At 46.3% G+C, this 25,689-nt stretch overlaps 1 protein-coding gene across 9 annotated transcripts in view; it reads left to right on the top strand.

The window, feature by feature from the left end:
- Window positions 1–25,689, top strand: part of RIN2 (Ras and Rab interactor 2) — a 262,198-nt gene that overhangs the window by 184,883 nt on the left and 51,626 nt on the right. For 8 of the 9 annotated variants that reach the window (XM_017883330.1, XM_017883322.1, XM_017883355.1 and 5 more), the window contains 2 exons: window positions 2,689–2,789; window positions 25,493–25,685. In XM_017883330.1, coding sequence (XP_017738819.1) covers window positions 2,689–2,789; window positions 25,493–25,685 — 294 coding nt within the window. Of the gene's footprint in view, window positions 1–2,688; window positions 2,790–3,028; window positions 3,198–25,492; window positions 25,686–25,689 lie in introns of those variants that run through there. The other variant, XM_017883376.1, reaches the window with a different exon arrangement.

The following is a 25,689-nucleotide window of genomic DNA, read 5'->3' as shown; positions in this document are numbered from 1 at the left end:
CATTGTCAGACTTTTAAAAGAAACTTTGCCGCAGAGATGTGTATAAAATAGAATCTCCTAATCATTTTCTCTCTCAAGGCCCCAGTGCTTCTGGAAGCTCCCCCTCTGGTCCTTACTGCAGTCACAGGCACCGAGGGGATGGATCAAGCATGAAGGGCTTGGCTGGCTTCCCTTCTTCTGACCCTCTAAGTCCTGAGAGTATCCATAGCTATCTGCTGGGCCCCCTTCTCCACTGACCTCTCTCCTTAGATAATCTCTCCCTGCCACAGTGCTTTAGAATGCCAACCACACGTGCCAGTGACTTCCAAATGTAGAAAAATCTCCTTCCAGAGTGTCAGAAGCTACTTCACAGATTTATTTGATGGCTGATAGCAACTGTAATAAAATTTAATCTGCCCAAAGTTCAACGTGGTTTCCTCCTCAGGTCTAATTCCTCCCCATTGCTCCCATCTCAGTCAAGGGCAATGCCGTTTATTAATTGCTCAAACCAAACACTTGGGAGCCACCCTTGATTCTTCTCTTTCCAGCACCCCCACATTCAATCCATCAAATTATATCAATTTCTATGTCAAATAGTTCCTAAATTCCCCCTCTTCTTTCTAGTTCCACTGCTACCACCTTGGTCCAAGTTACATCATCTCTTGCCTAGACCACTGTACTTGCTCCTAGCTGGTCTTCCTGTTTCTCGTCTCACCCTTTCCAACCACCTCAGTGCCAAGGTGATCGGTTTAGACCATAAAACACTTGTAAAATGCCATTCCCCTACTTAAGACCTTCCAGTGGTTCTTACCACAGAAGACTCAAAGTGATGAATACTATGATCTAGAAGTTGGCAAGATCTGATCTCTGCCTGCTTCTCCTCCTGCACACCTTCCTCAGCTCCAGAACTTTCTCTCCATGTGGAGGGCTCTTCCTTTGATCTTTTTATGGCATTCTTGTCATTCAAGGCTCTATCACTTAAAAAAGACTTGCCCTGACCCACCCGCCCTGGTCCGTGTGGCCCCTTCGTTGTTCCCACAGCATTACCTTCATCTGTCTTCATTCTGGAACTGCTCAGTGCTTGGTTCTGGTGTCTTTCTACCCCACCAGAATCTCATCTCCAGGAGAACTGGGATCTTCTCAGCTCCACTCCCCATTTGTAGTGCCTGGCATGAAGCAAAAGCCCATAGAAGTGGAAATAATGAGCAAATAGATGAGGTCACATTTTAGAACAAGCTTTAAGCACAAATGAAGTTTCCCTCCCAGAGTCTGGGTGGGATAAAAGCTACTTGAGACAAGACAACATTTCTCTTTAGTGAGAGCAGTGGTTCTCAAACTTCTTAGCCTCAGGACCCCTTGATGCTCTTAAAAATTATTATTATTGTTGTTGTTATTTTGAGGTGGAGCTTCACTCTGTCGCCCAGGCTGGAGTGTGGTGGCATGATCTCGGCTCACTGCAGCCTCCACCTCCTAGTTTCAAGTGATTCTCCTGCCTCAGCCTCTGGAGTAGCTGGGACTTACAGGCACCTACTACCATGCCCGGCTAATTTTTTTTGTATTTATGTACAGATAGGGTTTTGCCATGTTGGCCAGGCTGGTCTTGGCCTCCTGACCTTGAGTGATCTGCCTGCCTCGGCCTCCCAAAGTGCTGGGATTCCAGGCATGAGTCACTATGCCCGGCCAATGCTCTTAAAAATTATTGAGGACCCCAAAGAACTTACGTTTGTGTGAATCATATCTATAAATAGTTGCTATATTAGAAATTTAAATGAAGAAATTTAAAAATGCTTATTTTAAAACAATAATGGACATATTACATGTTAATGTAAATAACATTGGTATGAAAATTTACTATGTTTTTGTAGATGTAAATAACATTTGTATGAAAAATTACTATGTTTTCAAAAAATAGAGAGCAGAGTGGCACCCTTGAGAACAGCTACTCTACACTTACAGTGCCTAGCACACCGGGAAAGACTCTGTTGAATGAGTGAATAGGAGAGCGAAAGAATTTAGACCAGCCTGAAGGGTCAGATGCAGGTGCACGGATAGGTGGGGATCTGAGATGGGGCCGCTTTTTCCCCTAGATGGCCCCGGGGCCCACTTCCCCTGCTCCCTACTCACCCACCCCAACCTCACTCAGTCGTTTCTCCTCCCTTTCCCCAACAATCTTCTCTCCACTGCAGTGCAAAAATAGAACAAGAAATCATTTTGATGTCTTCAAAAATCAGTGTGTATGTTGGATATGTCGTTTCAAGAAGCTCATTTCTATAACCAAAATAATGATTGTATGAATTTCAGTCCTTCAAAGGGGGTTCCTTTGGATTGTTTCCCTTGCCAAATGGATATTGAGGCCCGGTTTTGCCAGGATGTATTTATTCTGTCTATATTCATGTTGAGAAAGCTAGCTGGGTGTTATATTATTTTCCTTATTACAATACTGAAACCTAACAAACTGGATATCATATTCTTTTCCTTATTACAATACCGAAACCTAAGTTCTTCCCCTTTCTAAGGAGAAGCTGCCTCCTCCCCCTTTATTTTTTCCTCTGGCCAGAGGAAATTCACAGAGCCAAGATTTAAAAAAAAAAAAGAAATAGAAGAAGATGGTCATCTCTGTTCCTACTGAAGAGCCTGAGCTCCCCAGGCGCTGTGGGCATGCCACGCCTCTCCACTTCCTGACGTCATACTATTTTTGTCTTTGAATAGCTCATTGACACAATTGCCTCGGAGATCGGAGAACTGAAACAGGAGATGGTGCGGACAGATGTCAGCCTGGAAAATGGCCTGGAACCCGCTGAAACCCACAGGTGACCAGAGACACGGTTAGGTGATGGGTACGAGAAAGAGATCGAGTGAACCCTGGCACTGCCAAGGGCTGACTTGCAGTCACTCCTCAGAAGTCTGGGAACTGGGAGTGTGGTGGCAGCTCTAGATGAAATCCTCTGTAGGAGGTGGGAGTGGCCTAGGAACTAGTTGTCTGCTTGTTTCTTTTAATCACTTTGAAGGCACTTGAACTGTACACTCTCTCGATTCCTCCTGGCACCAGAACCCGGAAACCTAAAATTGTCTGTGCCATATCCACCTACTCCCAATGATGGAAACAGTAACGCAGCGAGATCCAGCGTGTGCAAAGTAGAATTCAGTGTAGCCGTGTGAGTCTCCAGAAGGCTTACAGGGGAGCAGCTAAAGAGGATGGACTCATTTTGCATTCTCAGGTCAGAAAAAACCCCAGCAGTCTCCAAAACCATTAACCTGAAAAGCCATTTAGCGATTGGAAACTGGATGTGGTTGTAAATTAGATACAAAGGGAAGACGGTGTGCTGTGCTGTTGAAGCCGATACCTGTGCACATACTGCACGCTGTCTGAATAGGAGGCAAGGGAATAGCCTGTACCTGGAGAAAAGAGGGGTGCAACGGTTGGGGGGTGGTGGGAAGTTGAAGGTGACCTCTTCCAACTTTGATGCTAACAAGATAGCAATAGAATGGCTGTAAAAAGACACAGACACTTCATGCCTTAGAGGCCAGATTCATTAACAGCGTCCCCTTTCTCCCAGAAAGTGGGGCTGAGCCTGCCTGGAGCAGTGTGAGGCTGATTTATGGAGTGGGTTTTGCTTGCGAGTCATGCAACAGACAGGCCAGCCAGATGGTTCTGGTTGTCCAGGCAAGTTTCAAACCAGCCTGACTAGTTCCCCATCATACGCTGAGGGGAGAGAGCACCATCCCTTCCAGCACTTCGCAGCTGGCAGGTGGTACTTTGACACCCAATGTCTCTGGGGGAACAGCACTCACCCTTAATTCTCTGTGCCTTCCCTTTCCTTTCCTTCTCTACAAAACGATAGGGGTGAACCAGATGGTCCCCTTGCTCCTTTCAGCACACCCAGCATTCTATGATTGTTCTTGGCCTCAATGTGAAAGTCTTATTTTTCCCCCGTAAACGAGACAAATGCACAATGATTTTCAGGTAGTGACTCTCTGCCTCACCTCCAGAGTAGTTTCAAACATCGTGGAACTTTAGCCAGGGAATTTCTCTTTATCCTGTGCCTTGTTGAGCTAAAATTTAATTGGGAGTCTAGGCTGATAACAACAGAAAAGAGAGCTTTGGTAGCACTGATTTCTCTCATAGCCAGGAAAGGTGGCTCTGTGAGATCAACCCCAAGCTCCACAGATGACAGACACCCGGACACAGAGCGGCAGAAACCCTTCCCCTGCATATAAGCACAGGGGATTTTGGGGGTGTAAGAAGGACGTTCTGAACATGTGAGGGGCCATCGAGATCTTGTTTTCTGACTCCGGTGGGTATTAGAGTGAGAGCCGGGTGGTTGCTTAATCTTTAACATTTCCTTCCATCTTTTCCTTTTCAGATGTAAGAATAACTGTAAGCAGTCCACAATAGCCTTTTTTCCCAGATGAATGTCACTTTGAATGCTATGTTGCTTAATTCATGAATTGATACATTTGCAGAGGCACTTTACTTGGCTTTTTTTTTTTTAACGGAAATGAAAGAGGAAAAAGCAAGATGAGTTGTCTTTATTTAATAATATAGGTCATGTTGGCCATGTGGCAACGCTGTTCTTGTTAAACTACTGTTCTAAGTTGCTTATAGCGACTAACTTATGGAATCTTCCTAACACTCCTAGGAGGGAAAGCTCTTTGGGTCTGCATTTGACTGATGTGGAATCTGTGTGCTGTGGGGGAAAAGCTACATAGTTTTGACTTCTGTGCTAGAGTCTCTTGCTGATTTTTAAGAAGTAGTGGTTTTGCTTTTAATTTCTCCATTTTATCCAATGGAGCTGTCAGGAGGGCCAGTTCGGTTATTTCCAAGATCAAGGAAAAGCATAGCTGTGGCCACAATTCAGCCTGGCACAGAGCAGCAGCCAAAGGGGAGAGGAGGGAAGAGGAAAGCAGACCAGTAGGTAGCAGAGTTGCTTTCAGCAAAACCCCTGCAGAAAGAAGTAGTGAGCACCCCCCAGCCCCTGGCTCTGCACATCTGATGGCTGCAGGAAATGCACGGCAGTCAGCTTCCTGTGTGCTTCGTACTCTGTGAGTGTGAGCTGGGACAGGGAGTCGCCTATCCCACCACAACCACCACGAAATGTCTATGGTTCCTTAGTTGATGGAATACCAGATTAAGCACCAAGCTAGTCCCCTAGGTTAGGAATCACTATTGCTCTAGCTGTGTTAGTGTTTGGTTGCTCTTTTGTGGTTAACATTGGGATGACCTTGATCTTTAACTTTTTCTTGTGCTATGGACTCCTTCTCTGAATAATCTTTTTTTTTTTTTTTTGAGATGGAATCTCGCTCTGTCGCCCAGGCTGGAGTGCAGTCGCTGGATCTCAGCTCACTGCAAGCTCTGCCTCCCAGGTTGATGCCATTCTGAACAATCTTTTAAATGCATAAAATAAGATCTATAGGACGTCATGGGAAAAACAATTATAGTGAAGTCCAGTGATCAGAAGAGTTCAGTGTGTGTTTCAGCGTGTGCTTTCATGGCATAGGCGCTTCTTTTTCACACGTGACAGATAGACATAAATGACACAATCTCTGTAACAGCTGTGACGACGGTGAAACCTCTGTGGTTTCTGTTGGTGATAAAGTCACCGGTCTTGATAATACTACTGTGGTTTGTTGCCTACAATCAAAATGGAAGGAAGTTCATTCAGAATGAGGCTAGGGAAAGTGAAGATGTCAGTTTTGGCCCGGTGGCCAGTGCCCACCTCCCAGCCTGTCTCCTGTCAGTGTCGTCTGCCATGGTCCATCTGCCCTCCTTTTTGGGACACTTGCTTGGCTTGACTTCTGGGACCCCACACCTGCCTGGGATCCTCTTAGCTGTCCTGCTGCTGCCCCCAGTGCCCTGACTGGTTCTTCTTTATCTCCCTGAATTCCAGCCCTGGAGAACCCGGAGATCACACTTTGAGCCTCTCCTTTTCTATTTTTTGTTTGTTTGTTTTGAGACAGAGTCTCACTCTGTCACCCAGGCTGGAGTTCAGTGGCACAATCTTGGCTCACAGCAGCCTTGACCTACTGGACTCAAGCGATCTTCCTGTCTCAGCCTCCCAAGTCGTTGGGATCACAGGTGCCCGCCATCACACCCAGCTAATTTTTTTTTAATTTTTGGTAGAGATTGGGGTCTCTCTGTGTTGCCCAGGTGGGTCTCAGACCCCTAAGCTCAAGGGAGTCTCCTCCCACCTCATCCTCCCAAAGTGCTGGGATTACAGCTGTGAGCCACTGCGCCCAGCCGAGCCACTCCTTTTCACTCTTCACACCTCTCCTCTCTCCCACTAACTTTGTACAAGGTACTTTAAAAAATATCTGTGCCTCAGTGTTCTTACCATTAAAATGGGAATAATAACAGAGTTACCTCACAGCATTGTTGGGACGATTAAGTGAGTTAATAGCTATCAGGGACTCAGCACGGTTCCTGACACATGGTAATAGACACACTATATGTAGTTTTAAAAGGAGGTTTGTGGAGTAATTTCCTAGCTTATCCCACCCAGTCTTGTGTCTCTGATACCATGTATACATTGGTTATTCCCAACTTATACTCCCTTGGCTGATCCTCTCTTTGAGTCCAGAGGTTGGTAACCAACTGCCCACTCAGGCAGGGTTCCTTCACAGGTGCATTCCTTCCTGGGTCTTCCCCATCCCAGTCACCATGCCTCCAGCGTCTTGGGCCTTGCAGTCATCCATGATGCCTCTGTTCCTCTCATAACCGCCCTCCTCCCATCCATCTCCAAATCCAGGCAGCTCTACATTTTATTTTTCTTTGAGACAAATCTCGCTCTGTTGCCCAGAGCTGGAATGCAGTGGTGACACGATCTCAGCCTCCTGCAACCTCTGCCTCCCAGGTTCAAGCAATTCTTGTGCCTCCGCCTTCCAACATAGCTGGGATTACAGGTGTGTGCCAAAATGCCTGGCTAATTTTTGTAATTTTAGTAGAGATGGGGTTTCACCATGTTGGCCAGTCTGATCTTAAACTCCTGGCCTCAAGTGATCCACCCACCTCAGCCTCCCAAAGTGCTGGGATTATAGGCGTGAGCTGCCGTGCCTAGCCTCTACCTTTAAATAGGTACAGGATGGAACCACTTCTCACCAGCACCACTGCAGTAGCCCCTGCCTGGTGCCTCTGCTTCCACCGGTTCCACTTTCTCCATCCAGGCTATTAGCCAAGCAGCATAGTGAACCTTTTAGTTCACCTAAGTCCAAGACACAGCTCTCCTTTGTTCAAAGCCTTTTGATAATTTTGCATCTAAAACCAAAATCACTACCATGGCCTTCAAGACCCTACAAGATGTGACACCCCAGCACCCCCTCCTCCGCCATCTCTTCTCTAACAGTCTCTCCCCATCACTCAGCTCCAGTCCCACTGACCTCCTTGCCAATGTGGCTCCTGCCTCCTGGCCTTTGTACTTGCTGTTCCTTCTGCCTGGCACATCCTTCCCCAGGAAGCCTTCACCCTTGAGCCCTCCTTTTCTTCTGCCTCCTTACCTGGCTTTATGTTTCTTCATAGGACTTATACAGACAGGACGTATACTCACTTGCTTCCTGTCCATTTTTTTCTTTTTTTTCTTGGAAACAGATTCTCACTCTATCACCCAGGCTGGAGTGCAATAGTGGCATGATATTGGCTCACTGCAACCTCCGCCCCACAGGTTTAAGTAATTCTTGTGCCTCCAGCCTCCTGAGTAGCTGGGACTACAGGCACACGCCACCACACCCGGCTAATTTTTTGTCTTTTAGTGGAGACATTTCACCATGTTGCCCAGGCTGCCCTTTAACTCCTGAGCTCAGGCAATCCGCCCACCTCGACCTCCCAAAGAGTTAGGATCACAAGTGTGTGCCACCACACCTGGTCTATCTGTGCATTTTCTGCCTCCCACCACTAGAAGGTAAGCTCTGTGAGAGCAGGGGCTGGGTCTGTCCTTCGCCCTGGGATTGCAGTGCCAGGGACAGTATCTTTCATAGAGAATGCACTCGCTAAGTATTTGTTGACTGGATAAAGGAAAGGTGCCCAGCCCCTTAGCGATTTTAAAGTATTTGTGCATCAGAGACCTCTTGCAGGGGGCCACCAACCGGTGCATAAAAAAATAAAAAGTTGAAAATGTGTGACAGGCCCAAAGCTTCCTCCCTAGCAAAGAAATAGGGTAGAGGCCCTTCCCCCAGTCTCCAGTCGTGCCTCCTCCACCAGTTCTACCATGAGCTATTTTAATCTTTGGTCAATAGAGTAGGAGCTGATTAAATCTCCTCCATGCCTCTGCTAATCTACCAAATAGAAGCCCGTAAGCTGGGGCGAGACTGAGGGCTTCTTGCTCCTGGTCCTCTGCTCTCTCCCAATGCAGTTTCCTGCTTCCTCTCTTCGCACTGCATCCCTCCAAAGACTGGAGAGTACGGGAACATAAAGGCATTTCACTCCCCTCTCCCTCCCGCATGATTTCACAGTCCATTTTCATTCAGGGGAAGCAGGCCTCTTTTGGGTAGGCCCACCAGGCCTGAGGTAGGTTCCACTCTCATCATCACTTGAACCCATCCCCTCTAGGCTGACACAAGTCTCTAAAGATCACTTTGTCCTCAGGCAGAACAGAGGGATCCGCAGAACAACCTCCCAAGCTATTGTCTGGGCCCAGGCTGCCTGTTCAGGATCCCTGGGATCCTGGCTAGAGCAGGTCAGTGAGGGCTGTGGCTCATCCCTTCCTCCACTCTCCTGTAGCCATCACTCCTGCTGCCACCTCGCTGGTGTCCTCTAGCCCAAGTGGATTGCTGTGGGATGCCTGCGGTCCCATGTCTATACTCCTCCTGCCCAACCACAGAACCAGACATGACACATGGAATTCAAAAATTCCTTGGCCAGCTCTTCTCAATGCTACAATGTAGCAGCTGGTCATCACCTTCGGCCTCTTCTGGGAAGCTCTGAGCTTCTCAGTGGCTATGTGACAGCATTGACATTATAACCACAGGAAACCCAGATGGCTCCTCCCTTGGACAATCGTTCACTTCTTCACTTGCCCAGAGGTGAGAACCGAAGATGAGAGGGGAAGAATAGTGGCCGCAGTCTGGGGAAAAGGTGCCCAGAGCTCCACTTCCTTAAGTCTCAAGGAGGACAGTTGTGACCACATTAGCGACTCTGTGGCTTTTGGAACCAGGCCCACCTTCACTTAGTGCTACTTTTTAAATAATTTTCCACTGAAGTAAAACATGACTCAGCAAAATTCACAAATAAGCATCCAGCTAGATGAATGTCCACAGAGTAAACACATCACATGTCGATGGCTTTGCTCACAAACCTGTTACTGCTGCAGGGCAGGCCGTGTAGCAACAGCAGGTATATGGTGAGACATTTTCTGGCTATGTCACCGAGGATTCACTACTATGATTACTTTTATCAATTTACCCCCATTCCCCTAGAATATTTCCATATTTCAGCTCAATCAGGAGTGTCCCGAACATGATTTCAATGAATTCTATGAGGGTTGACCAGCTCTTTGCTACACTCTTACCAATGTAGCAACCACTAAACTCAAATTAAAGAAAATATTTTAGCCGGGTGTGGTGGCTCACACCTGTAATCCCAGCACTTTGAGAGGCTGAGGTGCGTGGATCACGAGGTCAGGAGTTCAAGACCAGCTTGGCCAACATGGTGAAACCCCGTCTCTACTAAAAATACAAAAATTATCCAGGCATAGTGGCTTGTGCCTGTAATCCCAGCTACTCAGGATGGGGCAGGAGAATTGCTTGAACCTGGAAGATGGAGGCTGCAGTGAGCCGAGATCAAGCCACTGCACTTCAGCCTGGGTGACAGAGTGAGATTCTGTCTCAAAAAAAAAAAAAGAAAGAAAAGAAAATATTTATTCAGTGGATCCTATTTATCAAAATACAAAGACAGTGGAGCCTGAAGATTTACACAACCTAAGGAGGAAACAAGTGAGTCTGATGTAATGAAATGGGACATAATAGAATATGTCAGATGAATACAGGAGGACAGCAGATGTCCCGAGAACCTCAGGTGGGAAGCAGGTAACTCTAAGTCAGAGGTACATTAATTTCATTAATGAATGAGTAAGAAGTGTAAGATCAAAAATGCCCTAAAGAGCTGTTCAGTCTATCTTGACTGGTGATATCTGTTATCTTTAGGAAGGGATAAAAGGAACATTTAAGATTTCTTTTTTGACGGCCAAAAGTAAAACACGTATGTGGTGGAAAAAGCACAATGCAGAAAATCAAAATAAACAACACCCTGACCCTGACCCCACCCCATTCCAAGATAAAACCATTTTTGATTGTTTGTTTGTTGGGTTGGCTGATTGAATTCTTTGCTTTGATGTGTATCCTTCTGATGTTTTTGCATTACAATCCATTTAAATGGTAGATCGTGTATGATTTTTCACTGAGTTACAAGGGTGTTTTGATCATCCTAGAAATGTAGTTTCCTAGAAATTGATTCTGTTTTTGTTGATGGGTAGCACCTTCCAATGTAGTGGCTGGCTTATCTTTTTATAGTAAACCTTGGCCACACAAGGTCACCAGCAGCATATTGGAGCTATTTTGTGCTCTGTAGGCTTTGCATTGCTGCTATATTGGCAGTTGGTTCTGCCATAAAATATCTGCTTAGTTAGAATTCATCTGCTAGGAAATAACACTAGTGTAACCCAAAGCAATTAAATACTAGAAACTGCCAATCCATGGAACGCTTGCCTTTCCGTGAAGCAGGGTGCATGCCCCGGGCTCAAAGGGCATCGGGACCAAGACTGGAGCCCGCCTGGCTCCTTCTTTTGCCTGTTTTCAGCTCCAAGGGCAACCAGGACAACAGGTTCTTTGTTCCTCTTTCTTATTTTTACAGGAATGAATAAAAGCTTCTGCCAGCATTCACTCCATATCTGGCCTTTTCATCTCCAGCTGGAGAGTCAACGAGAGGAAGTTCCTGGGCAAAATAGCCACCACTTTTTCTTACCTCCTGAAAATGGCAGTGTCTCCCCAGAGGCAGACATGCGATTTTGTTCCCATTTCTGTGTCCTCTTCTGCTGGGCCTCTGTTGATAGAACTTAAAAATTACCAAAGGCCCTAAAAGTTTTTCAGAATAGTCCTCCCGTGACACGCTCTTACAAATCTTTTTTGAGGAAGTTGGGCCTCCACCCTCAAAAAGCAGCAGCCCTTCTCCTTGGAGAAATAAAATCCGTAACCTCAAATATGCTAGTGATTCTTTTTCCTTTTAGAGTTTAATGGGACAAAAAAAAAAAGGCCTTGAGGAATTAAGTATGCACTTGCTTGCTCTAGGGAAACGGCATAAGTTGGAAAACTGGACCTAGGACCAGTTTTCTCAATTTCTAGCATTTTGATCTCAAAGGAGATAAACTGGATGGCCTCTGATAGCCCTTAAAACTTGGCTAAATATGCAGTGGTCCTTCTAAGACAATCCATTTCCTCAGGACTTTCTGCCACTAGTCTTCCCACGCTGGGTGGCGGGTAACAGGTTTCTTCTGCTCACCTGGCCATTTCCATGCTGTCAACTGTGTTAGCCAGGCCAGGGTCCTGCTGTGTCCAGAATGGATTGGGGTTTCCCTGCTTCTCCAGACTAATAGAATATTACAGAGACATGTTTAATTCCATTTCAAAATTCTTTTCTTTTCTTTTTTTTTTTTTTTTTGAGACAGAGTCTCGCTCTGTCGCCCAGGCTGGAGTGCAGTGGTGCGATCTCCACTCACTGCAAGCTCCACCTCCCGAGTTCACGCCATTCTCCTGCCTCAGCCTCCTGTGTAACTGGGACTGCAGGCACCCGCCACTGCGCCTGGCTAATTTTTTGTATTTTTAGTAGAGACGGGGCTTCACAGCGTTAGCCAGGATGGTCTCGATCTCCTGACCTCATGATCCGCCCGTCTCGGCCTCCCAAAGTGCTGGGATTACAGGTGTGAGCCACTGCGCCCGGCCTTTTTTTTTGTTTTTTTGTTTTTTTGTTTTTAACCTGTAACTAGACTCAAGTTCTGAACTTCAAAATTCCAAAGAAATATTTTTATGTCTGAAGGTGTTAAGAAATCATTAGACATCAACTTCTAGGTAGTTTTGAATTTGAAGTGTCTCTGGGTATTTTTTGTTTGCTCTGTGTGTGTGTATGTGTTTAACACAAATTGGAATTGGTCCTGTGTCAGAGATTTTTAGTCGATAGATATCTTCGATATGAGCCATTATTTTCTGTCTCTCTACATAAGGGGCCTCTGGTTCTAATATTTTTCCAGAAGTTGTTGATCCCAGACCCACCACCTCTCTTCTCCCAGCCCCACTAAGTCCTGGCTTCATCTCCCACCTATCCAGGCATCTCGGCCGCGGCGTGACATTTGGGATGTATATTTGTGTTCCCTTTGATACATGGTCAAGGATCTACTGTCCCAAGAGCAGGACCATGGTGGGCATAAGACTCTGACTTCTGTCTCATCCTTGATTCATAAGATGACCCCTGCATTGGCCTCTTGTAACTAGAAGCCTGGGTCCTCTGGCAGTGCCACATCCCAGGGTGTACCTTTCTTGCCTTTGCAGCTGGTTAAGGCAACAGCCTGGAAAAAGGTTTTAATCTGGCATGCAGCTGAAGGGAGGCTCCTGGAGAAGCATGATATACATGGACATTTTAACACAAAAATATCAAAAGAAGAGGCTTTTTTTTTTCTTTTTCCATCTGAAAGTTGAGGATGGTGACACTAGAGTCCAGGTTGAGCCTGGACACTAAAGGTAGATGGAGAATTCTCCTGCTTCCAGGACCTGCTGGAAGCCAGCCTCTAGAAGCTTTGGGGTTTTACTTTCTCCCAGGTCACACGAAATGCTGCCAAAACAAGCTCCAGAGTTGTGTTTACACAACAGTATTTGTCAGTCCTAGAATGGAAACACATTGCCTCACTTTATTTTTGTGACTATCCAAAAATTAGGAGACAGTAAGAAGTCATCCTGGAAACTCCCACGGAACTGAACCTTTACTCATAGTTTCAAAGACATTCCAGGCACTTCGAATCAGAAGTTCTTTTCAGGTTCTGTTTATTTGTTTTGCTAACAGATTCCTTTTTTCAACGAGAATCCGTTTTTAGACACGGGAAACTGAGGCTAAGTGGTGCGTGGTAATGGGTGCAGGCCTCACAGTGACGAAGGGGCAGTGCTGAGGCTCTGATTCAAGTCTGACTTTGGGTCCTCTTTCCACCTAACCGCTGAAGATTAGGAGACTGAGGGAGACTAGAATCAGGGTTGATTCCATTGAAACTATGACATGCCTTACCAAAAATATCATCGTGATTTCAGTGCACTCACATGGGCAGGAAGTGAATGGCTTTGATTCCAGATAAATTGAGGATTGAATGCGAAAGGCCCTGAAGCTGTGTGCATGGGGTTCCCACTGGGATTTCTTCATACCTTGTGCACTGCACCTGCCTTCATCCAAGGGCACTTTCCTGCCAGGACTGTCTACCCTCTACTTTCTCCTGCACTCAGCAGGCCACTTTTGTTGGAATTCTAAATCTCATTCTCCGTGCTGGAATAAAGCATTCTGTATTTGGAGATCTTGGATGGAGCATTGGTCTCCAATGTCTGGTATTGGTGGGCGTAGAATTATTGTAATTATAAACTAAAGCTCATCATTGACTTTTCTTTTTATCTTTCTTATCATTTATTTTCCACTATGTAGACTGCAAGAACATCATTGACTTTTACAACCAAAGCCACTCAAAGCCCACTCCTTGCTAGCTGACTTGAGCTTAGAAGGGGTGTCCATGGGAGAAATTCAGGAGCAATAAGGAAGGATTTGTTTTTCTGAAAGGATTGGAGCTGCCTCCTTTTCTTGCCCCAGAGATGGCCAAAGGTCAGGGGGCTCTTGGTAGCTGTGGTGATTTTTGCCGCCCATTTCCTGATAAGCACAGAAACAAGAACCCTTTGTCTCCTGAGGCTGGAGCTGAGCAGCGGATTGTATTTGTTAGGAGGCCTCAGAAAGAAACTGCCCAGTACCCGTAAGAACCTTTCTTCCTGCCCACTAAGCGCCACCTCTTCCGTAAACCTTGCTCTCTGCTGATCACCTCCTCCTCAGGCCCCTGGTCAAGCCTAAAGCAGACCTTTTATTAATGCCTGCCCAGGGCTAGGCCTGCATATGGCCTGGGGATGAGGCCAGGCTAGTAAGGGAGAGAAGTCTGACCAGAGTGGAATGGGATAGGTTCCCTGGAGGTGTGGGGACAGTAAGGAAGGAATGTGATGGGTCGTAGATTACTTGCAGCTGAAAGAGATAAGGGGTGAGGATTTGAACTCAGTTTGACAGGTAGGTAAGTAGGTAGGAGCCAGATATGGCAGGAGACATTCCTAGTAGCTTGAACTCAGTAAGGAGGAAGCTGAGCAACAGCATGTAGATGCATCTACAGGATGATCTCCCCAGGCCAGTGCGGGGGCTCACACCTGGAATCCCAGCACTTTGAGAGACCAAGGTGGGAGGATCGATTGAGGCCAGGAGTTCGAGACCGGCCTGGCCAACATGGCGAAACCCCATCTCTACTAAGAATGCAAATATTAGTCCGGCATGGTGGCGCGTGCCTGTAGTCCCAGCTACTCAGGAGGTTGAGGCAAAAGAATTGCCTGAACCTGGGAGACAGAGGTTGCTGTAAGCCGAGATTGTGTCACCACTGCACTCAAGCCCTGGGCAACAGAGCGAGATTCTATCTCAAAGAAAAAAAAAAAAAAAAAGGAAAAAGCAAATTCAGCCTGATGCGGTATCTCACACCTGTATTCCCAGCACTTTGGGAGGCCGAGGTGGGTGGATCACCTGACATCAGGAGTTCGAGACCAGCCTGGCCAACATGGCAAAACCGTCTCTACTAAAAACACAAAAATTAGCTGAAGTCCCAACTGCTCAGGAGGCTGAGACGGGAGAATTGCTCGAACCCAGGAGGCGGAGGTTGCAGTGAGCCGAGATCACACCACTGCACTCCAGCCTGGGTGACAGACTGTCAAAAAAAAAAAAAAAAAAACAACCAAATTCAGTATCTTTACCATAATTAGGAAACACACTGAATACATATAACCATTAAAATAAGTAAGGGTCATTAAAATTAAAACCATGCCTCCATGGATTACCTTGCTATAGCCATCACTTTTTGGGAAATATTGTCAGTTTCTTTTTTTTTTTTTTTTTTTTTTTCTGAGACGGAGTCTCGCTCTGTCGCCCGGGCTGGAGTGCAGTGGCCGGATCTCAGCTCACTACAAGCTCCGCCTCCCGAGTTTACGCCATTTTCCTGCCTCAGCCTCCCGAGTAGCTGGGACTACAGGCGCCCGCCACCTCGCCTGGCTAGCTTTTTGTATTTTTTAGTAGAGACGGGGTTTCACCGTGTTAGCCAGGATGGTCTCGATCTCCTGACCTCGTGATCCGCCCGTCTCGGCCTCCCAAAGTGCTGGGATTACAGGCTTGAGCCACCGCGCCCGGCGGGAAATATTGTCAGTTTCTAACCACATTGAGATATTACAAAATATCAAAATTGGGCTAGGCGAGGTGGCTTGTGCCTATAGCCCCAGCTACTCAGGAAGCTGAGGCTGAGGCAGGAGGATCACTTAAGTCCAGGAGTTTGAGACCAGCCTGGGAAACTCAGCAAGACCCCCATCTCTAAAAAAGTAATTTTAAAATTAAAAATTTAGATATCAAAATTAATCTACACTTTTCCACCATTAGAGCTTTATTTTGTTTTCGGGTTTTCCACTTAGTAGCAAAACTACAGTTCTTTATGTTTGGGAGACAAGCGATGTAATGAATCTTAAACCATAATTTAGTCAGAGGCAAAAGCAATGTGGAACCTGAGCTCTGCTTTTGTTGTTGTTTTTGTTTTATTGATAAGAACTTATCACCCTGTTAATGATAATTAGCCCATTGTCTTCATTCTGTAACCACTTATTAAACACTTACCATGTAAACAATGAAAAACTTTGTTTTCATAAAAGTCTAGAAGATTCCCAGAAACCTTCAGGGAGTGAGCCCTCAGGCTTCAAGAAAAGCCAGGAATTTTTCGCAAAGACTGTTTTCAGGGAGTGCCTGCCCAGAAAGGTGAGACTTGCAAGGAGAGACATGGGAGGAGCCTACCGCTCACTCCTTCAAATCCCAGGTCTGGGGCCGTCCTTGTAGATTCCACCAGGACTGGCCTGGGAAAGCCGGCAAAGCAAGCAGGTGTCTGCCTTCCAAGGGGAGAGTTCTCCATACCTTGTGGAGCCTGACAAGGGAAAGAAGGTCATGTCTACGGCCAGGGCTTGGGGAACTGAGATAAAAGCGGAAACCCAGCTGCTTTTGAGAAACTGTGATAATCCTTCCTCCAACTAACTGCTGACCCAGTCATCCCAGTGTCACCAGATGACTCATGTAAGTAGAAGCAAAACAGGTTACCTTGATAAAACACAAGGGTAGACCACAAATGGTTCCAGCTCTGAGGCAGATGTGATAGTGACTGTGCTGAGACACAGCCGCTGGCACAGACACACGGAAGGGAGCCAGAGAACTATGGAACTTCCCCTAGGAAAGCATCACTTGACTTAGGGGCCACAACTGCCTTATTTATCTCCATAGGGGACTTGCCATTCATTCTATGAGGGGTTTTCAGATATTGTTAATTAACTAAACCAATCCTTTTTTAGCTGAATTATGATCTAACAGTCTGCTGTAGACTGGAAAAAGTATCTATCTATCTATCTATATATTTTTGTAGACACAGTATCCCTCTGTCGCCCAGGCTGGAGTGCAGTGGTGTGCTCTGGCTCACTGCAACCTCCGCCTCCCGTGTTCAAGCCATTCTCCTGCCTCAGCCTCCCGAGTAGCTGGGACCACAGGAGCGTGCCACCACACCCGGCTAATTTTTGTACTTTTAGTAAAGACGGGGTTTCACCATGTTGGCCGGCCTGGTGGAAAATTCATAGTACATTTTAAATATTTGTTTGAAATCACTTTTGTTCTTAAAAAAAATCAGGCACATCTTATGATAGATGATATTAAATTGTCCATTTAGAAACTCCAGTTTCTCAGGAGCACTCTCCAAGGCAACTTGGAAGTGTGTCCCAGACAAAAGTGATTGTCTTGAACGATTTTAATTTTATGTATTTGTTTATTTATTGAGACAAGGTCTCACTGTGTTGCCCAGGCTGGAGTGTAGTGGCATGATCACAGCTCACTGCAGCCTTGACCTCCTAGGCTCAAGCGATTCACCTCCCTCTGCCTCCCAAAATGCTGGGATTAGGGTACAGGCCACTGCACCAGGACGTCATTTTATTTAAAAAAAAAATCTAGGCTGGATGCTGTGGCTCACACCTGTAATCCCAACACTTTGGGAAGCTAAGGCTGGTGGATCTCCTGAGATCAGGAGTTCAAGACCAGCCTGGCCAACATGGTGAAACCTCGTCTCTATTAAAAAAAATACAAAAATTAGCCAGGCGTGGTGGTGCGTGCCTGTGATTCCAGCTACTTAGGAGGCTGAGGCTGGAGAATCACTTGAACCTGGGAGGCAGAGGTTGCAGTGAGCCAAGATTACACCATTGCACTCCAGCCTGGGTGACAGAGCCAGACTCCGTCTCAAAATAAATAAATAAATAAATATCTGTTCAGCTTAGTGAAGGTGTGGTTTTACACACAGAGGAGGTTTAGGGGGCTTTTTGTTTAACTTGTTTATCCTCATGTCCTACCACTGAGGGCAGAGCCATACAGAGCAGAGCACACCTGCTGACACCTATAGCCTAATGGATGTGCACCATCCTTGATTGACAGAGTAAGAATTTGGCATTTTGCCTTGAACTTTCTTTTTGCTATTTAACAGCCAAACTAGGATTCTTATATCTAGAAAGTTGTTGACTTTACTCTGTCAGTACTTTTTGCCACAGAAATGACCTCGTATCAAATTTCTATGTATTTTTGCCTTATTAATTGTCTCTCATTTGCAAGGTCAAAGGGTACACTTCAGATGTATGGTTGGGGACGGAGCTCGGGGTAGCGGGTGATGTAGGGGGAGGTGCAAGGGAGGATTCATAGCACTCTTTGTCTAGACCCTAGTCGCTAGGACTGGTCATTAGGGGCTGTGCTGGTAGACTGTACTATTCTTCTGGAATTAGGACAAGAAAAGGCATGCATCGTTTGGAAGCTCAAGTGAATCTGATTCTGGCAATGTTAGTAAAACTAACCCTTGTCTGCCTGGTTGTCCTGTTCAGAACGAGCTTTCTGCAATCACTTATTCTTCCACCTGCTCAGGCAACTGACGCTGGGCGTGGGAAGGAAGGAAATCCAGCCCAGTGGAAAGGCCTCTCTCATCCCATACTCCAAAGAGCCTTAACCTGGTTTTCACAATAGCAGGACAGGTGCTGGAGAGCCCTGCCCTTCCAAAGTGGAGGGAAGATCCACCCATCTGCTTCACAGCCATGAGGCCCAGGTTTGGTTGGAATTGGGATGGGTGGAGGCTATGACTTTTGGGTGAGTGTTTGTTCTCTGCCCCTAGAGGCACCTTATACTTTGAGGGGCATTCTGTGGTTTGCCCATTGTATTCACAGGTGAGTCTCATTTTATCTGTACCTAAGTTTTATCTCCTCATGATAGCAGCCCTAGACACCTAGACATAGTGGGAATGGCTGCACAAATAAATGAGTTTTATAGTCATAAAAACTCAGTGAGATGGTAGATATTATTACTTCTCCAACCTATTATTTTGAGAAATTTCAAACATTATGGAAAAGTTGCAAAGATAGCACTGGTCACTTAATTCACTATGTGTTGAAATTTTGCTACATTTTTTTTTATCTCCCTATGTTTTTTTTCTTTTTAGGCGGAGCTCACCATTTGACACTTTCTTTCTTTTTGACACTTTCAAACATGTTTACACTTTGCCCTTAAATTTTCAATATTCGTGTCTTAAGAATAAGAGCATTTTTCCCTTGTAAGCATAATAAAATTATCACACTTAGGAAATTATCCATTTTATTTTATTTTATTTTATTTTATTTTATTTTATTATTGAGATGAGGTCTTGCTCTGTCACCCAGGCTGGAGTGCAATGGTATGGTCTTGGCTCAATGCAACCTCCACCTCTCAGGTTCAAACAGTTCTCCTGCCTTAGCCTCCTGAGTCGCTGTAGCTGGGACTATAGGCACATACCACTGTGCCCGGCTACCTTTTTTTTTTTTTTTTTTTTCTTGAGGCAGAGTCTAACTCTGTCACCCAGGCTGAAGTGCAGTGGCGCCATCTCAGCTCACCTCCACCTCCCAAGCTCAAGCGATCCTCCCGCCTCAGCTTCTGGAGTAGTTGGGACCAGAGGCACGCTCCACTATGCCTGGCTAATTCTTTTCTGTATATTTTGTAGAGACCAGGTTTTGCCATGTTGCCCAGGCTGGCCTCAAACTCCTGAGGTCAAGCAATCCGTACACATTGGCTTCTCATAGTGCTGGGATTACAGGTGAAATCGTCCTTTATAGATCTTTTTATACTGATGCCATATGAGTTCAAGGCTATGCACTGCATGTAGTTATCACATCTCTTTATTCACCTCGAACCTGTGTTAATCCTATAGTCTGTTAAAATTCACGATATTGACATTTTTGAAGTTTTGGCCATTGGTTTTGCAGTCACTGAAATTTGGATTTTTCTGATTTTTTTCTCCTGTATACATTCAGGTGAGTCATATTTGGGGGCAGGAAAGACACCTGGGTGACATGGTACCTTCTCAGAGCCTCACGTCGGGGGCACATGATGTCAGGGCGGCTCATTTTTGGAGAAGTTAACACAGATCACTTGATTAAGGTGGCATCTACCAGGTTCCTCCATGGCTAGGGTACCTTTTCATTTTCACAAGTCGTTAAGTGATCTGTGAGGTGATATTTTAAGACTGTGACTATCCTATTTTCTAAGTCTTTTGCCTTCTGATTTTAGCATCCACTCACAATTTTTGCTTGCATTGATTACTAGCTGGTGGTGAAGGTATTGTTATTTACTATTTTCAGATCAAAAGGACGAGGCTCAGAAAGGGACCTGAGCAAGGTCTCACATGTCCGGCCAAGCTAGGAGAGGAACCTCATGCTTCCTGCCCTGAGCTTGGCTCTGTGGCCACTCCACTATGGCCATGTTTTTATTGGAATTTCCTGGATTGTATCACAGTGTTTTACCTTTTATGAACCTCTGTTCACTGCCTTCCCTCCTGTTTGCATGCAGACACCTTTCTTAGCAATCATTAGTTTCTATTAATCTCATCAAGTTCTATCATAAGTTGAGTTCCCTGGAAGGAGAACCTGATTCAGGGCTTCTTGGGCAAGTGATTCAGGAACAGTCTGCCAAGGAGTGAGGGATCCAGGATGGGACAGGGAGGAGGCAAGGCAAAGATGTGGGCTCTGCCTGGTCCCACAGGGAGCTCAGCAGTGTGAATAGCCCCCAAAGTTGTCGCACCTTGAGGCTAGAAGGCCACTCTTCTCCATCTCACATATGTAGAAAGTACATAACAGTATGTCATTGGCAGTGAGTCTGCTCTCAGAGAGAGGATGTGGCTTCCTGAGCATTTCCAGGAGAAGAGGAGCAGCTGTGAGCTTTCCCCAGCCAACACTCGCAGCAGCTGGGGCATGGGTGCCTGCCCTAGAGGAGGGGCTCTAGGTGGGGCACCAGTAGCATCCCCTACGTGTTCCATGTCCTCACATTAGTTCTTTCCTGAAGGTTGGTCCTGATTAAAGCCAATTTGTCCTGTAATAACATGCTATAAACCTCAAGTGGCTGGCTGAATCAGGGAGTTAGTTTAGTCATTTGCAAAGGCAAGGGATAATTTATGGTTGCTCCTTTACGAGGCCCCATGAATTTTATTCACCATCTTCCTGTCTGGTCCCTGCTTTTTAGGCTGAGGTCACTTGTCAGAATAAAGGCTTTTCAGCTCCTTGAAACCACAGAGGAGTCACAGGATGTGCCCTTCTAGGGAAGGAAGATATGTCAACATGTTTACTTCCAGCACACATGAGCATCACAATTGTCATGTTAGACACTGTCCAATTTGGACTTGGCAAAATATGGCCAACCTGAGGTGGCAGTGATAAAATATTCATTTAGTCACCAAGAATTACTTTAGTGACATGGTACCCATCCCTCGCCCCCAGCCCCTAACAAAACCAAACCAAACCCCTAATTGGATCTGAGTTAATATGCATGTTTTACACTTGCACCTCAGGCAAATGCTCCTCACAGTGTTGTCCTCAGATTGGTCACTGAGAGCTTGTTAGAAATGCAATGTCTCTGGCTCACCCCACGCCTTACAGTGTTGTCCTCAGATTGGTCACTGAGAGCTTGTTAGAAATGAAATGTCTCTGGCTCACGCCACGCCTGCAGAAGCTGTGAGTCTGAAATCAGGAATCTGTGGCTTAACAAACCCCAGGTGACTTTCACACAGGCGCTCAAGTTTGACAAACACTGATCCAAAGTAGTGGTTGTAAACTTGGTTGCACATTGAGATCCCCTGGGAAATTTTTTTTTTTTTTTTTTTTTTGAGATGGAGTCTTGCTTTGTTGCCCAGGCTGGAGTACAGTGGAACGATCTCAGCTCACTGCAACCTCCGCCTCCCAAGTTCAAGCTATTCTCCTGCCTCAGCCTCCCGAGTAGCTGGGACTACAGGTGTGCGCCACCATGCCCAACTAATTTTGGTATTTTTAGTAGAGACAGGGTTTCACCATGTTGACCAGGCTGATCTTGAACTCCTGACTTCTGGTGATCCAACCTCCTCAGCCTCCCAAAGTGTTCTGGGATTGCAGGCGTGAGCCACTGCACCTGGCTTTTTTTTTTTACTTTCTTTTTGAGGCAGGCTCTTGCTCTGTCGCCCAGGCTGGAGTGCAGTGGTGCGATCTCCACTCACTGCAACCTCCACCTCACCAAGTTCAAGCGATTCTCCCGTCCTAGCCTCCTGAGTAGCTGGGACTACAGGCGCCCACCACCACTCCTAGCTACTTTTTATATTTTAGTAGAGACGGGGATTCACTATGTTGGCCAGGCTGGTCTTGAACTCCTGGTCTCAAGTGATCTGCCTGCCTCAGCCTCCCAAAGTGCTGGGATTACAGTTTTAGCCACAACACAACAGGCTTTTTTTTCCCCCCCGAGACGGAGTCTCGCTTTGTCGCCCAGGCTGGAGTGCAGTGGCACGATCTCGGCTCACTGCAAGCTCCACCTCCTGGGTTCACACCATTCTCCTGCCTCAGCCTCCCAAGTAGCTGGGACTACAGGTGCCAACCGCCACGCCTGGCTAATTTTGTATTTTAGTAGAGACGGGGTTTCACTGTGTTAGCCAGGATGGTCTCGATCTCCTGACCTCGTGATCCACCTGCCTCGGCCTCCCAAAGTGCTGGGATTACAGGCGTGCGCTACCGCGCACGGCCCTCCACACCTGGCTTTTTTAGGTGATTTTTATCAGCAGCCAGGGTTTAGAATCACTTGTCTAAAGCTGGCTCTTTTGCCTTCTATGAAAGGAATTTTAACACCAGCTTCACTTTGAAGAGTATGTTTTTTTAACTGCAAATATTCACTTCCTAATACCTGCAGGTGCTGGAATGGCATTTGCAGAAGGAGAAACTATTCTTTTTGGTACAGTCTCCTACCTGGAAACTTGTAGCAGAAGTTGAGCAAAGCGTTCATATGTTTGAGAAGAAATAAAAAGATAAATCTTGAATGAATGAGTGAGATTCCTCAGGCCTGCAGAAAGTCACGAAGGTGATGGAGAGAAGTTAGGATGGGGTCTCTGGCCATTCCACATGCCAACACTGGGTATTATTATTGAGTCTGCACACCCAAAAATGATCGGCATAGGTTGGCTTCTTCTAAATTCAGTCCCACCTCTTAGGAGTAGAGTTGTCCATGTGGAGCTATCACACTTCCTTTCTTTAATTTCCTTTTTATAACTCTCATCATACATTTGGTTTCATTATCCATCCTTCTCAATGCTAAAGACATTATCTAGATCACACAGTTGAGTTCCTTTGGGTTTAGAGGATTGAAGACCATATGTACCCCAAGCTAAACCTGCTTGTTTGGACATGAATGGTTAGGTCTGGTGTCCCTTGGCTGCCCCAGGGTAGGGCTTGATGGCCTGCTCCTTGAGAGCCAGGGAAAACGTCAGTTCTGAGTTTGGTAAAGGGGGAGAGAACCCAGAGCGAAGCTGCCTTGGATGGAATGTCAGCCCCTCCCTCTAACCAGGGGCTTGACCTTGAGCAAGGTCCTGACCTGGGCTCAGCCTCCTGGTCCTCTGTAAAATGGGGATCATGGTGCCTGTGGTTCAGGGCTGTCGAGAGGAGTAAATGAGAGAATGTAGGTAAAGGGCTTGGCACACAAAAGCCGCTACATGGATACAAACTGCCCGGTGTCCTTGACCTCTGTGCCCCTCACCCCTGTGTCCCTGACCTGACCTGACCTCTGTGCCCCTCACCCCTGTGTCCCTGACCTGACCTGACCTCTGTGCCCCTCACCCCTGTGTCCCTGACCTGACCTCTGTGCCCCTCACCCCTGTGTCCCTGACCTGACTTGGTACTCACAAAGTTGGGTAAATNCTGCCTCAGCCTCCCGAGTAGCTGGGACTACAAGCGCCCGCCACCTCGCCCGGCTAGTTTTTTGTAGTTTTTAGTAGAGACGGGGTTTCACCGTGTTAGCCAGGATGGTCTCGTTCTCCTGACCTCGTGATCCGCCCGTCTCGGCCTCCCAAAGTGCTGGGATTACAGGCTTGAGCCACCGCGCCCGGCCTGTATGTGTAATTTCTAGCTCTGCTGTTTCAAGGCTGTTATCACTCAGGACAACTCAGTAACTTCTTAGGCTTCAGTCTTCTCATTGGTGAAATGGGAATTAAACACTCACTGACAGAACCAAAAGGTATTGGCACCAAAAGGACGTCAGTATGGTTTGGTCATTAAGATATAATTCACATACCATAAAATTCACCCTTTTAAAGTATATGATTCATGGGTTTTTAGTACATTCACACGTTGTGCAATTATTACCACTATCTAATACCAGAACATTTCCATCACCGCAGAAGAACGAAACCGGTACCTGTTTGCAATCACTCTCCATTCTCTTTTCTCTCCCTCATTCTCTGGCACCCACTAATCTACTTTGTGTCTCTGTAGATTTGCCCGTTCTGGATATTTCATGTAAATAGAGTCATTCAGTATGTGGCCTTATGCATCTGGCTTCTGTCACTGAACATAATGCTTTCCAAGTTTATCCATGTTGCAGCATGCATCCGTGCTCTATTCCTTTTTATGGCTGAATAATATTCCATTGTAAAAATAGATTTCTTTTTTTGAGACAGGGTCTCACTCCTATTGTCCAGGCTGGAGTGCAGTGGTGGGATCATGGTTCACTTCAGCCTTAACCTCCCAGGCTCAAGTGATCCTCCCACCTCACCCTCCTGAGTAGCTGGGACAACAGGTGCACCTGACCACACCTGGCTGATTTTTGTATTTTTAGTAGAAATGGGATTTCACTGTGTTCCACAGGCTGGCTTCGAACTCCTGGGCTCAAGTGATCTGTCCGCCTCAACCTCCCAAAGTGCTGGGATTACGGGCGTGAGCCGCCACGCTCAGCCACATTTTGTTCACCCACTCATCAACTGACAGACATTTGGGTTGTTTCCACTTCTTAGTTATTATAAATAATGTCGACATGATTTTACAAATAGCACAGCATCACTCCTCTGTGAAGTTTTATTATAAATAATGTCAGTAATAAAAATGTTTAGATTTGTGAGAAGAAATAAAATCCATTCATTCAGGTACAAAATAAATCTGTGTGAGCGCATTTGCCTTTAGACTGGGGCATGGCTGTGCTTATGAGAAATGCTACTGAGCATTAGGAACTGACGGTTACCATCCATGCTATTTTGCACTTAGGGTTCTGTCCTCAAAGTTAGAAATGTTTTATGTCAGCCAGGCGGGGTGGCTCACGCCTGTAATCCCAGCACTTTGGGAGGCTGAGGTGGACGGATCATCTGAGGTCAGGAGTTCAAGACCAGCCTGGCCAACATGGCGAAACCCCACCTCTATTAAAAATACAAAAATTAGCCGAGGCGTGGTGGCGGGTGCCTGTCATCCCTGCTACTCGGGAGGCTGAGGCAGGAGAATCACTTGAACCCAGGAGACGGAGGTTGCAGTGAGCCCAGATCGCACCACTGCACTCCAGCCTGGGCAACAGAATGAGACTCCATCTCAAAAAAAAAAGAAAAAAAAAAACATGTTTTATGTCAGAAGACAAAGCCTGAATAAACGGCATTTCGGATGCTTAGAACTTTTGAAAATGGGGTTAGAAATAGAAGGTCAGGTCTATCCAGTGCAAAGTGTTCTTTTTAATATTAAAGATATAGGGTAAAATAAAACAATGTGTCTGCCCTCAGAAAGCTTTCAGTCTGGAAGAGAAGATGATTAAGGGGGCAATCACAAGATGGGGTATGTGCGGTGGCAAGCCTGGCCTATGAACTTGTAGGGACGGTCTCCTTGTTAGGGAAATGGTACTGTAGCCAGCTGACCCTGCCGCTTCTCTTTCTCCTAGCATGGTAAGACACAAGGATGGTGGCTATTCCGAGGAAGAGGACGTGAAGACCTGTGCCCGGGACTCAGGCTATGACAGCCTCTCTAACAGGCTCAGCATCTTGGACCGGCTTCTCCACACCCACCCCATATGGCTGCAGCTGGGTCTGAGTGAAGAGGAGGCAGCAGAGGTCCTGCAGGCCCAGCCTCCGGGGGTAA

Source organism: Rhinopithecus bieti, unplaced genomic scaffold, assembly GCF_001698545.2.
Source record: "Rhinopithecus bieti isolate Rb0 unplaced genomic scaffold, ASM169854v2 scaffold_641, whole genome shotgun sequence".
In the NCBI taxonomy this organism is placed as follows: domain Eukaryota; kingdom Metazoa; phylum Chordata; class Mammalia; order Primates; family Cercopithecidae; genus Rhinopithecus; species Rhinopithecus bieti.
This window is presented reverse-complemented; position numbering and strand designations above follow the sequence as displayed.